Source organism: Saccopteryx bilineata, chromosome 1, assembly GCF_036850765.1.
Source record: "Saccopteryx bilineata isolate mSacBil1 chromosome 1, mSacBil1_pri_phased_curated, whole genome shotgun sequence".
Lineage (NCBI taxonomy): Eukaryota > Metazoa > Chordata > Mammalia > Chiroptera > Emballonuridae > Saccopteryx > Saccopteryx bilineata.
The window spans coordinates 277,505,783-277,520,500 of NC_089490.1; the positions used below are offsets into that span (position 1 = coordinate 277,505,783).

General features: G+C 41.2%; 1 protein-coding gene across 1 annotated transcript in view; it reads right to left on the minus strand.

Annotated features, from left to right (window-relative positions):
* Positions 1 to 5,843: 5,843 nt before the first annotated feature.
* The window catches only part of SEMA5A (semaphorin 5A), a 496,448-nt gene continuing 487,573 nt past the window's right edge, over positions 5,844 to 14,718 (minus strand). The window contains exons 22-23 of the mRNA XM_066243560.1: positions 14,391 to 14,602; positions 5,844 to 11,458 (exon numbers count right to left, since the gene is read on the minus strand). Of these exons, the coding sequence (XP_066099657.1) occupies positions 11,339 to 11,458; positions 14,391 to 14,602 (332 nt within the window). The 3' untranslated portion in view covers positions 5,844 to 11,338. The remainder of the gene's footprint in view (positions 11,459 to 14,390; positions 14,603 to 14,718) is intronic.

Below are 14,718 nucleotides of genomic sequence, written 5' to 3' on the forward strand. Positions count from 1 at the left end.
CCCCCATCACCTTTCCCTCTTTCGCTCTCTATAATTACAAAGCCTTTTCACCAAGTTGTCAGCCCAAGTTTATGAATCGACCATAACTCCGGAGTCATGCGTCCCGGGGCAGTGATTCTTCCAGAAGCAGGAGTGTAAGAGGGGCAGAGTGGTACCAGCCATCCTCAACTATTCTACATATTTCTGTTTCACAGCATTATTTTTATTTTAAAAGAAAATGATCTCCACAACTTAATAACAAAAAGAAATCAAGGCCACTTGTCCACGGGAGTAAGGGTTGTTTTGTTCTCTGACTGAAGTTCCCAAGCCCTCCAGTGTGGGTACCTCCGACCCTTCTACCTTCTCCCCTCTCCCCTCCCTCCACAGAAATGCTCTGCTCCCGTGGAGCTCCTCTCAGTGCCCCAGCCTCCCTGCACTGGGCCACTAGCACCGCTCTTGCTGTCAGTGACTAATACTCCTCGCTTTGCCTAAAATGGAGGACTACTGATTTCAACCTCTGCCTTTCATCTTCTCACTTCCTACCTTCTCAGGTGAACGGCCACTTGTCCTCATGTCTCAGGAAACTCCTCGTCTCGGGACCCCTCAGCAGTGTCACAGTGGGACCTCCGGGACACGCCTCCTTCACGGTCTGGAGCTGCAGACGGGTGGGGGCAGACCCGGTCCTCCCCCATGATCTCTCCCAACCTCTCTTTCACCTGGGAATGCCCAACAGAGTGCAGCTGCCAGCCAGTAACCGACAAACTCATTTCAGCTTCACCGAGTCCTGTTTTCACATAATCTTAGATAAAAGTTTGAGTTTTTAGAAAGGCATCTTCCTATAATATTGTTCCTAAAGAGTGGATTCATATTTAGGTTCGGTGGCTATGAAAAGGTTGATTTCTGCAAAATTTTGTTTATCTGTATAGGTCCCTGCCCAGCGGTGAGCTGCTTGAGTGCAGATAGTGAGGATGGCTTGGCAGGTGGCCTCCATTTTGTGAAGAGAAGAAAATGTGGCAGAGTGAGAATGGGAAGGAGAAGAAAGAAAAGCAGTTAAAAGAGCATTCCTGAATGCATGAAGGTCACTTCTTGGTGTAGGTGATTGTTAAACTTATTAAAATGTCTCAAAATGCTTGTAACACCAGTTGACACGAGCTCAGTCACTGCCCACAGGACCCTTTCTAAATGTGCAGCGATCATGTTGTTGCTCCAGGACATCCCACGTTCACTCACAAACTGCACACTGTGAGGTGCGCTGTTCTGTGAGCCCAGTTTCCACACACACGTTTATACTCACATTCAGTTCATATGTGAGTGTTCTCTGGCCCAGTTCTCTCCTAGCGTGGTAGGCAGCAGGAGTGCTCACGCTGCTGGGGACACCAGCAGTCTCATGACTTCACACCCGCCTGCTCCCCCCAGCGCCCTGCAGGCGCTGCAAGGGGCTGACCCTCGCCCTGCTGGCGCTGCACAGGTGCTCCACCCGCGCCCTGCAGGTGCCACACAGGTGCTCCTCAGGAGCTCCAGCTGGCCGCCACGTGCCTCCCAGGACATCAGGAGTCCTAGGGCTGTCCATGGCCAGGAGCATGACTCACAGTCATATCATGAGAAGGAGCCCCTTCTTCTCCTCACTGATGTCTACCTCACTTCCTCAGTTCAGTCACTTCCTCTGAACCTAATTTGAGTTCCTACAGCTGACCACTTCCCCCTGTGACATGGGGCTCAGAGTTCTGGGCCCCACACAGAAGTGGGGATACCAAACTCACTGCCATACCAAAGTGTGTTTAATTACCCGGACACTCACAGGCCTCTCATGGAAAAGAGCTCTTTCAAGAGCATGTGCTGGAGGCCTCAGCCCACCGGGGTCCTCAGTTCTAAGACTGAGAAAAGGGCCAGACCCATCACTGAGTTAGCTCTTGCTTCCCACGCCTTCCCTGCGATCACCCCCATCCACCCCACCTCACAAAGGGCCAAGAGTCCCCAAGAGATCTGCTTTCTCTTATAACCCCTTCAAAGCATAGAAAAACACGCACAGGAATAAACACACACAAGAGCCATCTGTTTATCTGGGCTGTGGCCTCTGTTCCTACTTACACTGATATGAGATCCAAGGCTAATGGACCCCCACCTTGCCCCCCTCTACCTGCTGGTCCAACCACACCTTTGTTATCCTGACTGCATGGACATCAGTCTCTGTGCTGGCTGGTCTCACCCCCCACTCGGGGGTCACCTTGTTTCCATGGCAGGCCCAGGATACTTGAGCCTCTACTACTTTTTGCATCAGATCACAGGGACCTCTGTGTCACCATGGTCACACTAGTCACAAGGAAGACCTGACTTCCTCTGGTCTCTTGCTGCTTGTATACACCTTGGCCAGAATAAAACAGCCTAACCTTAGTTAAAAAGAGATAAAAGACAAGGGGGACAGGTGGTTTTAGAGTCTCACCATGAAAGAAACTTGCACCTTTCTCTGGCAGCTGGCCTTACTTTTTCATATATCACCTCTTGCCTTCTGCTCCCCCCACCCAGCAAAAACACTTCTGGAAAATTCCAGGACCCACACTGTCTGAATGGTGGTAGATTTTACAACTTTTTCCAATTCTGTCTTCTATAAAACTTTTGGGATTATGAAGCAGTGAAAAACACAAGGAAAGATCAACAGAGGAAACATACAGGCTGGTCATAAAATATGGTTCCACCGGTAGTTTCTCTTCTCACGTGACAGAGCAGCCTGTGTGCTGTATGACCTTGATCTCCATTCTTTTGAAGAGAAGTTCAAAGGTTGGATTTTAGTTCTTTTTATCCCTTGTGACAAAAGAAAAACATAATAGAAACAACCAAAACACTCAAAATGACTTGTTCAAAAACTCTTCTTTTTCTGATTACCTCAAAGTCCCCAAGATAATTGGCAACCTTGACTGCTGATCACAGAAAATCTATCTTTTCCATAATTCTTGAACAAATTAAACTACCTAGCACTCTTTGGTTAATAATACATACTAATCATAAGAATATTACCGTGGATGTACAGAAAGTTTTCCTTCTATCCTAAGAGCTATGAGAAGTTTACTCATTTGAGTAAGTCCTTCTGCCATCAAGTGAGGAGAGGAAATGGCTTGGCTAATAGGCTGCACTATATTCCGTAGTACAGAGGAACCTAGAAGCTAAATGTTTCCCTTCCCACTGGCACCTCTGTAATGCAAAATCATAACTTGCTTATAGTTTGTTGAACCCTCAAACCATCTAACAAATAGTTATGTGACCAACACGATTCAATGTTTCTTGTAATGGACACATATCTGTTCTCATAATCACTTGGTTTGAAAGCACATCTCCCCTCTTCAAATGTTATGGGATTGTTTTTCTTTTTAATTGTACAACATCCAGTTGCTATAAGGAGTCTTAATAAAACATTGCTTAGTCAAACATTATTCACATGATTCTTTCACTTAACATAGTTATAATAAAAGCAGTAACAGCAACAACATATTTGTATGTGGCCAGGCTTTTTGCTACAGACTTTGTAGTAATGTGATGTATTATCAAAATAGTCTCACAATATACATACTCTTATCTCTACTTACAGATGAGAAAGTGAGACCTAGAGAAGCAAACAGCCCCAGTTTCTAAGGAAAGATGGTCCCTGAACCCGCACTGTGATAAACAATTGACCCTCTGACAAAAGCCATCACAAATACCTGACTAATGTCATCAAGCTCCCATATTAATAAAAAATCATAATTCACCCAAGTTTTCTGTGTCCTATGGTTAGAATAATTGTTTTTTGAACTAAGGTTGAACTCTTACAGTTCCTGTGTATTGTATGAGGAATATTTTACAAAGGGTTAGTTTTTTAAATTTTATTTTATTTCCTCTGTTATGCTCTTAGCCACTAGTCTTAAGAGCTCTGCACCACTGAGAACTACCAAATGTATAGCAAACGTCATCTTGTTGCTTTCAGTTCTGGCTCCGGCTGGGATTGCGGGTGGAGGTGAGACCTTCATATGCTTCCAAGGAAAGCATATGCCAAGCTGATTGATGAGAGAAAAGCTATTTCAGACATCATTTTCTGTTTGATTTTATAAACAAACCACTTTGAAGAAATAAACCAAGTAAAATTTCAGAAAAATAATACTGTTTCAGATATTATTTTAAGGACAATTTCTTCTTACATTAAATATCTACAGTTCTGCAGTCAGTACACTCAATCATTTCTGCTATTCTCCAAAGGCTGGGCTCAAGGAGACACTTTAAATAGAGATTTACAATATGTATTTCAAATAGGTTCTAGAAAGCTATTTTAAATCATATTTCAATTTTATTCTTAAAGAACATATGAAGTTGACAGAGAGGACTTGGATACATAAGCAATGTGTGAGAATATGTATTAGAATATATGATTATAAATACATATTTATAAAATAAAACAAGGAAATTGTGCTACCTATTTATTTCATTCACTTTCTAAACCACCAGCCAAATATAGGTTCTTCAAGGAATACTTTATTTCATAGAATGCAGATACTCAGAATACAAATTGAATTGGTCTGGGATAGGAGTTGGGTGATTTTTTTTTAAAATATTCCCCAGGCCTGACCAGGCAGTGGCACAGGGAATAGAGAGCATTGGACTGGGATGCAGAGGACCCAGGTTCAAAACCTCAAGCTCATCGGCTTGAGTGTGGACTCATTAGCATTAGCATGGGGGTGCTGGCCTTGACTGTGGGATCGTAGAGATGACCCCATAGTTGCTGGCTTGAGCCCAATGGTTGCTGACTTGAAGCCCAAGGTCACTGGCTTGAGCAAGGGGTCACTCACTCTGCTGTAGCTCCCAGTTAAGACACATATGAGAAAGCAATCAATGAACAACTAAGATACCGCAATTAATTGATGCTTCTCATCTCTCCTTTTCCGTCTGTCTGTCCTTACCTGTCCCTCTCTCTCTGTGTCAAAACAAACAAACAAACAAACAAGAACTCCCCAGAAAATACTAATATGCAGCTAGAGCTAATAATCTCCTGAATGGTCAGCCTGCTCAATGTGGGAAGAACAGTCCTCCTCATGAAATTGTAGGAAATGATTCTTCTGGGAGACTTTTAGCAATAAAGGGCATCCATCCTTCTAATAAGAGAGAAGTCTTTTAATAGTATAGTCAGCCTGGGTGATCTGGGCAAACACAGACTTAAAAATTAATATTTCATTAGTGGTGATTAAACAGTTTAATTATTATAACATATTTCACTAGTTTATATTTTTATATAGTTTTATTATAATTTTGGGGCTCTATATTAAATGATCCTTTTCAGCTTCTTGGTCAGTTGAAAATCATATACATGTATATATATATATGTATATATTTTATGTATGTGCATATACATACACATATATACATATATATGAGAGAATACTGAAATATAGATCTCAATAGTTTTTCTGGGTAGACATCTTTTTAGCTCTGTCCATGCTGACTGATAGTGGTTCATTCTATAAAAAAACTTGTTTTGTGCAAGGAAGAATGCAATACGGTGTGGAGAGAATATGAGCATAATAAAACTGAACAGATCCATCCTCAACAGTATGCAATACCAACTAGTTGTAAATTAAAAACTTGATTGCCTTTGCTATTGTCCATAGAAATATTTCTAAAGGTTCCTTACTATTTCGCAGAACCATGAAGCTGGTTGGTCCTGTGTTTGCCACCACTCAAGAGGCTTTAGGGTCTGAAGAACCAACAAGAGCATATTATGGAGTTTACCCAGGAGGTCATCTAATTTCACTTTGCTGAAATGCTTTCCTTCAAGTAGTGATAGCTCTGGAACAATCTGGACACAGGGGACTTTGACGCTATGCAAGGAAAAATGACACTAAATGTTTCCTAAATGGTAGGATTTATTTCAATGCTCACATACAATTGAATGAGACAAACTATTTACATAAAACCTAAGTACAAAAAATATAATACAATTTATACTGTACATAATCAGGATTCTCTTATTTTGTCCCAGATAGAGGTGAGGAAGGGGTTGCTATGAAATGAAGATTGCTGCATTGTTAACAGTACTTAGAATTATTCTTCATGAATTTACCATTTAAAAAAAGAATAAGTTTGGTTTATGGAATTGGCAATTTATCAAGAGCAAAAGTTTCACTTCTGTAACAACAGTTCATTTTAGCATATATTGAATAAATATGTTTGTTTTCCTCAGAGCTGAGGCTGGGAGAGTTGGGAGTTGGTTTCTGCTGATTAGTTGGGAAATCCCTAAACTCTCATAATTGATCCAATAAAACAGGCAACGAGCTTGTGCCTGGGCTGCCACAATTGGTGTCTTCAATTGATTTTTGAAAACAATGTATCTGTCAGGTGTCATCAAACAACTGAGATATGAGCCTGGATAGCTCTCAAGTGAGTATTTAAGACCAGTGAATTGATGAACAGAAAGATTAAAGTGAAGACCATTGGAAATTATATTTCACACTGAATGTTAAGAACTGAAAGAAAAAAAAAATGCATGGTGTGCTCAGTGGCCCTGTGAGGAACTACACAGCAATCCACAAGCATTCCAACAGGGCAACGAAAGCTCCATTTTCCCATTTAAATTAAGGGGAAGGCAATGCTATCTCATTCTTTATTTTTTTTTTTAAAAAAAGATCTGTTATGATTAATATATATGGTCTTTTAAAAAATGAAACAATCCCAAGTAAGTTTATTTTGGTATCACAAAACAGCAACAGCAAACTAACACAGAATGAGGCTTTTAACATTTCATAGCATTTTCAAAAGTCAGGTCAAATGGCATAACACAAATGCTTTTTACACACCTTGGAAGAATCCTACATTGGACCAAGTTTGTGCATTTTCTTTGTCAATGATGTAGTATTTGGTGGTTAATGTAGGTGCTTGGTTTAAAAGTTCATACCGTGCTTTCTTTCAAAGTGTGGAAGTTCAAGCTCGATTCTGGCCAACAGTCATTGTATAGAGGAAAAGCAATCAAATTTAGCAGAGAAAATACCATTAAGTTCTTAATCTAAATTAACAGTGACATTTCTGTGAACTTGTGAAGCAGTTTGACACTGACTTAATAAAGAGAAAAAAAAACAGCAGGCAATATTCTAGGTGGCTCTCATTCCACTCACCCCATTGTGTCAACTGTCAGCAGCCTGTGACTGATTTTACCATATCTATGGACTTACCTGTCCTGTAACTTCTATAGGCATCACATTGGCTTTCCCACGACAAGGCAAATGCCAAGGTGTTTTGTGGAGGATGTAAGATTAAAGTGATGTCAGTTTCTGGAAGGCGGAGGCTGGGTTGACCTAAATTCTGAACATATCGTGACACCTCTTTCAGAGCCACTCCATGGGGGGACGGAAAGTATATCTGAGGGTGATGTGCTTCTTAGTCATTTTCTATTCCTGAGTTCAAAGAGGCATGGAAGATGATTTCCCTCAAAGAACAGCCAATCAATCATCTGCTTTGAATTGGAACTAATAATATCCACATGAAATGATTAATTATTTTAAAGAAGGCACTGGCAAATTTTTATAGGAAATTAAATTATCTGAATTTACAGAGGGTGGCTAACAATGCTCTCTTCTTAGCAACATAACAAAATGGTTTAGATTTTCCAGAATCCAGGTTTGGCTCCAAGCTTGTTTTTATCTAATGTGTGAACCATTTGAACTACCTCTCATCTACTATTTGGACCCTCTGGAATTATACTACCAACAAGCTGAGGAAGAACACAATGTTTGAACTACTGGCCTCAAATTTCTGACTAAATGTGGTGGGATGAATTTTGTTCCCTGCCCAATAAAATTGTCAGTTTAAAAGATGCCATAGGTAGGTTGTCTATGTCCATTTTGTCCTTTCTGGTTCTAGAGTAGCTACTGTTATCATGCCAGCAAAGTAAAACACGGTTACATGAATGAGAATTGGTTCTGACTCTGGTCATGGGTAAGAAGAAGCTTGATTGCTTTCTATGGCAGAACAAATGTGATACTTTGAAAACTATGCGAGACAGCCTTCACTGGGAACCATACACTTTGAATCAGGCTTTGCATTTGGTTTTGATGATGCTCTAACACTCACTGTAGAGTGAAACTATATTTTCAAAAGAGAGCAGGTCTCCATTTCTGATGTTTCTATAACATATACCAAATTTTTGATAATGCAACATATGACCATTGAATAAAAAACAATCTACCTGTTCCAGAAAAATATGTCTGATGCACGTGTAACATAAGGCCTTAAAAAGGGAGGGGGGGTATGGAATAGTCACTTTAGAAATTTTAGTGTTTTTCTCCTTCTGTAAAATGTCGGTGTACTGTAGAGTTGACAGATGGTGACTAGTTTAGTCCAGAGAAAGGAACAATGCTGGGAACCACTTCCAAAGAATTTAAATGAGACCTAAAGTAGTTTCCTCATGAAAACCAGCCAAATTTTAACCGTATCCAGAAATAACCCTAAAAATTAACCAATGATTAATGTCATTTGACATTAGGTCCCTTTCAGTGGGATTAAATTGCTTGGTGCAGCATAAAGTATTAATTTATAATTGTGCCTCTTGTAGTAAAAGAAAAAAGAGGAAAGAATAGAAAAGTCACGTAGGAATGAAAAATGCGATGTGTCCCTGGAAGGTTTTGGCAGGAATTCAAAATGGCGCAGCCTAAGGACATTGTGTGGGAGCAAGCCTCAGTGTGGACTGGGTCCCGGTAGGAGGTGGGTCCCTCCAGGAGAGACCAACGTGTGAGGGCTCCCGCCACAGGAGGGCTGTGGAGGGGCAGCAGACACATGAGCACCAGCTCTACAGTGACAGAAACACAAAGTTACTCCATAGCTGGTTACAATACATAGAGTATAGCTGAAATTATTCTAAACCAATGGAAATCTGTCAGGAGGGAGAGAAGGAGAGAGAAAGGAGAAAAGGAAATAGAAGACAGAATAATTTTTCTTTGAATAGAGTGTCAGGGAACAAATATGAGGGAATTTCTTTGCAATGTTAATAAAAAAGATATATGATCAACAACATAAAAAATCTGTTGTGGACAAAGGGTGCTTTCCTCCATCATCGTGTCGGCTTGGATGTCATTTAGAAGCATTTCCCATGAAGACCAGTGATAATTTTTTGAAATATTAGTTTCCTCTCCTTAGGGATATAGAATGACCTTTTAGGTTTAGAAAATACTGGGTAGGGGGGAGCAGAGATTCAAAAAAAAGCAGCTACTGTGAGGACATTTTTCTTATAGGAAAGCATCCAGTGAAAATCCAATCCAAGAACAATTAGGAAACCATCTGGCTATATCGCACCTTTGGAATGGGACTTTGCATACAGACAGAGCAATTCCACACAGCACACAAGCAATGTGAACTCCCCACTGCAAAGCCCCTCAGCACCATTCATTTGCAATCTATTAGGCCTTTCAGAGCCCACCTACCATTTATTTATCTTTTAATTGAATTTATTGGGGTAATACTGATTAACAAAATTATACAAGTTTCAGGTGCACAATTCCACAACACATCATCTGCACACGCTATGGTGTATTCTCCACCCCAAGTCAAGTCTCTGTACACCTGCCATTTACATTTTAATTTTAGTAGAGCCATTTTTTGCAAATTTTGAGATGTGACAATATTTTGAACATTACTAAACATAAGATTTTTTCCAATACTTTATGAAACCGTTTCTTTATATTGGGTAGGGTGAAAACACACATATGCTAATGATTCTATGTTTCTCAATATCCATAGTATATATTTCACAAATCTGAAGGTTCACTGATCAATAAAAACATGTTTTGATGTCCACCGACGCATTTAACACAATGCCCTGAGGCATTAGATGAAGACTTCCAATCTTGTTCCTTCTTTCAATCATTATTCAACCAAGTGTTATATGTTATGTATTAGTTGTTGCTAAATAATTCATCCTCTTTTTTTCCTACTGGGGACCACTATGAATTGTATAACACTCTGAAAAGCTCGGAACCACAAGGATCATTAAAAGCCTTACTTCCAGATACCCAGATTTCTCAAGGTACATCTTGAAATGCTGTCGCCTCCATGCAGGGAGAAGTGGGAGTTTGTGAATGGGAAGGCAACACTAGATTAAAACCAAAAGGCACCAGAGCTAGACACCTCCACCTCACCCAACCCGGAGGTAGCAATGACAGCTTGGAACTTGGGGAGCAGCTCCCTATGTACAGCAAGGGGAAGCAGAAAATGAGCTTTACAGATTAATGCTCTTGGTAGGGGGTGGATCACCATACATTAGTTCTATCAGGGGGGTGTATAATAAAAGTTGACTTTCATTAAATGTCAGTTCTTTCAATACTTTCCATAACATAGAAAATAAAAAAAGTTGTTTTCAATTATATTTCAGTACTTTCAATATTTTCTTCAGTGGCATCATTAATGTTCAAATGAGAGAGGAGGTATAGAGTCTGTCCAAATGCTAAGCAAGTGGTTATTTTATAGACCGGCTCTTCAAGACGTTACAATGGACCAGATAGGTAGGTATCCAGAAAACTGCATGGCTAGGAGCTCCCTGGAATACCATAAAATCCAAAAGTCTGAATAAGGCTAGTTTCGCAGCAACCTGCACAATTTTCTTCCTTTGTGTCTCTGCCTCTGCTCCCTGAATGGTAACACAGAAACCATATCAAGTCCAAGGATGGAGTGTCTCAGACCTCATATTTTCACCTCTGCAGATGCAAGCCAGGTTGTGTCCTGGGCTTCCTCAGGCGATAATCATTCCATGTACAAACATACAAGTTGCTTCCAAGAATTCCAAGTATTCTCCAGATGGGGAAGATGGCAGGTCCATGGTGAATCACTGTATGGCCATTTTCATATTCTTCATTTTATCAGTACTATGGACCTAAGCACTCCGTGTGTGTGTGTGTGTGTATGTGTGTGTGTGTGTGTGTGTGTGTGTGTGTTGGGGGGCTTTCTCATATAAAGTGACTATTTTCTTGAATTAAAACATTGTGAAGGTTTATGTTCAAGAGCCAGAAGAGGCTCCTGTTTCTAAAGATTCCTTCCAATGTAGGCGGTACACTCGTTAAAAATCTCAAGGTAACAACTGACTTGTTAGAAAAATGGACTGAACACCATTAAAAAACTCCACACAAAGTCTCATTCAACAATGATCAAGTATTGTAGACCAGATTTTCACAATATCATATTTAGACTTTTGTTGCTTTTAAAGACATCTATTTTTTGGCAGCAATGGGACACTTGTGGCTTGAAATGCACTTGAAATGTATCCAAACTTCATCTTTGAAGTCTCAGAAACATGGGCATTCATGGAGCACAGGCCTTGAGGAACTGGGGAATTACAAGAAGCCAAAAAATGTAAGAACTATTAGTACTCATCATAATTATTGAGATCTGTAAAGTAGGCGTTAGAATAAGTCTTCCCAGTGAGATGCGGGTTGAAGTATTTGTTTCTTTCCTCTAGAATCAAGTTGTTTTTATTAAATGCCTATAAAACACAAAAATAAAAGATTTAATAAGTATTTCAAAAGAAAATATAACTAGGAGACAATTATGTTGAATTTGAGCTCTCTGCTACGGGTCCATATTGGAAAACGTGTTTCCTCACTTGTTTCTTAACATTATTGGCTTTAGTGAGGATTTGCTTTGTAACTAGAATAAGGTTGGAGATTTTTGATAGCTTCCAATTTATTGTTACATTTTAGGCAGGAAGTTTCCAAAAGTTAGAAAGCCTAAATCTAAACTACAAGGAAGCCTAAAATGCTAGTAAATTCAAATTAACAAACACTTGAAACATTATCACATATAACTAAATGGATATTTAAGCAGGTTTCTGATGACCTAGGACAGGTACAGTGATAAGACATTTTGATAAAATTTATTTAAGTAAATGCATAAAATCTGAAATGCCTTAATTTCTTTTTCTTTTCTGTACGTGTTAGAAGGTGACTACCATAGGCACTCCTGACACAGATGTTCCTCCTTATTAATAGTCATTAAAGTCACCACACTACATGATTCTATACATTGGTGGAACATAAAAACGAGACTAAGAGACATGGACAAGAGAGTGGTGGTTACCAGGGGTGGGGGGAGGGAGGATGCAGGAGGGAGGGAGGGAGAGAGTTAGGGGGAGGGGGAGGGGCACAGAGAAAACTAGACAGAGGGTGACGGAGGACAATCTGACTCTGGGTGAGGGGTATGCTACATAATTTAATGACAAGATAACCTAGACATGTTCTCTTTGAATTTATGTACCCTGAATTATTAATGTCATTCCATTAACATTAATAAAAATTTATAATAAAAAAAGCTACCACACTTATTATTATTATTATTATTATTATTATTATTATTATGTGAGAGGCAGGGTGGCAGAGAGACTCCCACATGTGCCCTGACCAGGATCCACCCGAGAAGCCCCCTACCAGGTGATGCTCTGCTCGTCTGGACCACTGTTCTATTGCTCAGCAACTGAACTATTTTAGTGCCTGAGAAGAGGCCATGGAGCCATCCTCGGCACCCAGGGCCAACTTTTGCTCAAACCATTCAAGCCATGGCTGCAGGAGGGGAATGGGTGGCAGAGAGGGGTGGAGAAACAGATGGAAGCTTCTCCTGTGTGCCCTGATCAAGAATCAAGCCTGAGACTTCCTTGCGCAGCACCAATGCTCTACCACTGAGCCAACCAGCCAGGGTTGCAACCCACACTTTCATAGAGCTAAACTATTCCAGGTGGAGGGTAAATACTAAGAGGATCAAAGTAAAGAGGGAGGGTTGTGGGCAGAGACCAACTGTATAGGACTAGTCTGGGTAAGGTATCAGAAAAAAGTTCTAGAAGGTTTTATTAGTAATAGGCAACATTTAGTGTCCCCAGGTCCTTTGCCTTCATACCAGCAAGATTTCTGATTATTTTAAGTGGCTGCTGGATCTTAAGAAGACCAGCTAACTTATCTTCAGATGCTTAAATCACAAACAGTGACCACAGAGAAGCTGATGGGTCGGAATCAGGTTTAGAGAAGGCCCATTCTTTGCTTCTGAAGGACTGTTTGAAAGGTTCTTGCTCATAGAAGGAGCCCAGGATGCTCCTCCTCATACTGGGGAGCTCAGTTCTGAGAGGATGCGTGGGGGTATTATTAATTTCATGTGCTTCACTCCCCACCTCTGCCACCTGACTAGGATAAGGTGCTGATGGGTTCTGGATCCCCGTGTAAGCAGGGTTCATGGCTAAAAGTCATTGGTTCAGGCTCTGTCCAAATGGTGGAGAGTGGAGGCCTTGTGGCAGCGGGGAGCACTTGAGGACACTGTGGCTCTCAGGACCTGATGCTGAAAATACTTGAAAGGAAACCATCATAGAAGAAAGAGTGTATCAAAATAATCCCTAAGAATATTAAGGGGAACCACCACCTTAACAGGAATAGCAAAATATAGGTAACTGAGCTTATGAGAATTTCCCTCATTCACGTGGGTAGCAACGAAGGTTGGGTGCAGTAGACAAGGGCCCTGCTGTCTTTCTAGTTGCTTGTCTGACCGCATAGCTAGACACAATTAAAAAAAAAAGCTACTATTTGCTAGGTGCTGGGCCTCAAGTACCTTAGTCTATTTAAACCTCACAATAGTGAAAGAGAGTACCTATTGCTATAACCATTTAAAAATTAAGAAACTGATGTTCAGAGAAGTAACTTGTAGTCTGACCCATTGAACTGAGAAGACACTGGAGGCTCAGTGAGTGTGAATAACAGCTGGCAAGTAACTCACGAACCCAGGTCTGCCGGCTCCAATGCCAATACCCACCCCAGTCCTTCTTCCCCGTCTGGGGAAGAAGAGGAGACAGGTCATTCACTCTAACTTCCGGGGTAGGTACTGGGTTAATCACCCATCGAGGAAATTTAACAGAATATACCAGTCACACAGCCCTTTTACATCACACAAAACTTCACTGTGCTTGAAGATTATTTGAAGATAGTCTTCATAATACTGTAACAATTTTTCTCAGATTTGTCATCTTGGCGATCCCTGAAAAGGACCTCTATATCTGGTTGCCCAACCCTGGTCCTCACAGCCACTGCCCAGTGTGCACTGGTCATTGGTCCTCGGCCTGGAGCTCTTCTCTTTGGCATGACCTCCCCTTGGATGCAGAAGGCACAGTGGAGGCAGAGCTGGACACTGGCCAATGACCTCATATTTTCCAGCATTTTATCTGTTGCTGTTTTCATGTCCTATTTTTAACCTACATTCTCAGTATAAGATGCTGTCTTTCCGCAGGCAAAGCAAAGTTAAAAAGGAAGCTCATCATACGCGGGAGTCTGTGATCTTGTTCCCACCCTGTCACCCGCACCACCGCCACTGTGCTTTGCCAGCAGCCTAGGGCCCACCTGCCATCTTTGCACATCTGGCTGCTGTGGTTGCTGTGCATCCCTTACCTTGATGGCCTCCACCGAGTCATACTTGTCCAGTTTGTTGATGTGGTTTGTTATGCTGGTGTTGAGAGGGGCAGGCGCGATGGGGTGGATGACAGTGGCATCATGGGATTGCTGCTGGTACCGCTGGCAGTAGGTGTAGACAAGGAGTGTCAGAAGGCAGCCCAGGATGGAGCTGCTCAGGCCCACAGCAACCATGTGGAACATGTTGAACTCTGGGAAGACAGCACCGAAAGTGATGCTATACCAGAAAGGAACACGCTATGCAACAGCTTGGTGCTTTGGTGAAAACAGAAAGACAAAACGGAAAGCCCACCTCCATTTAAAAATA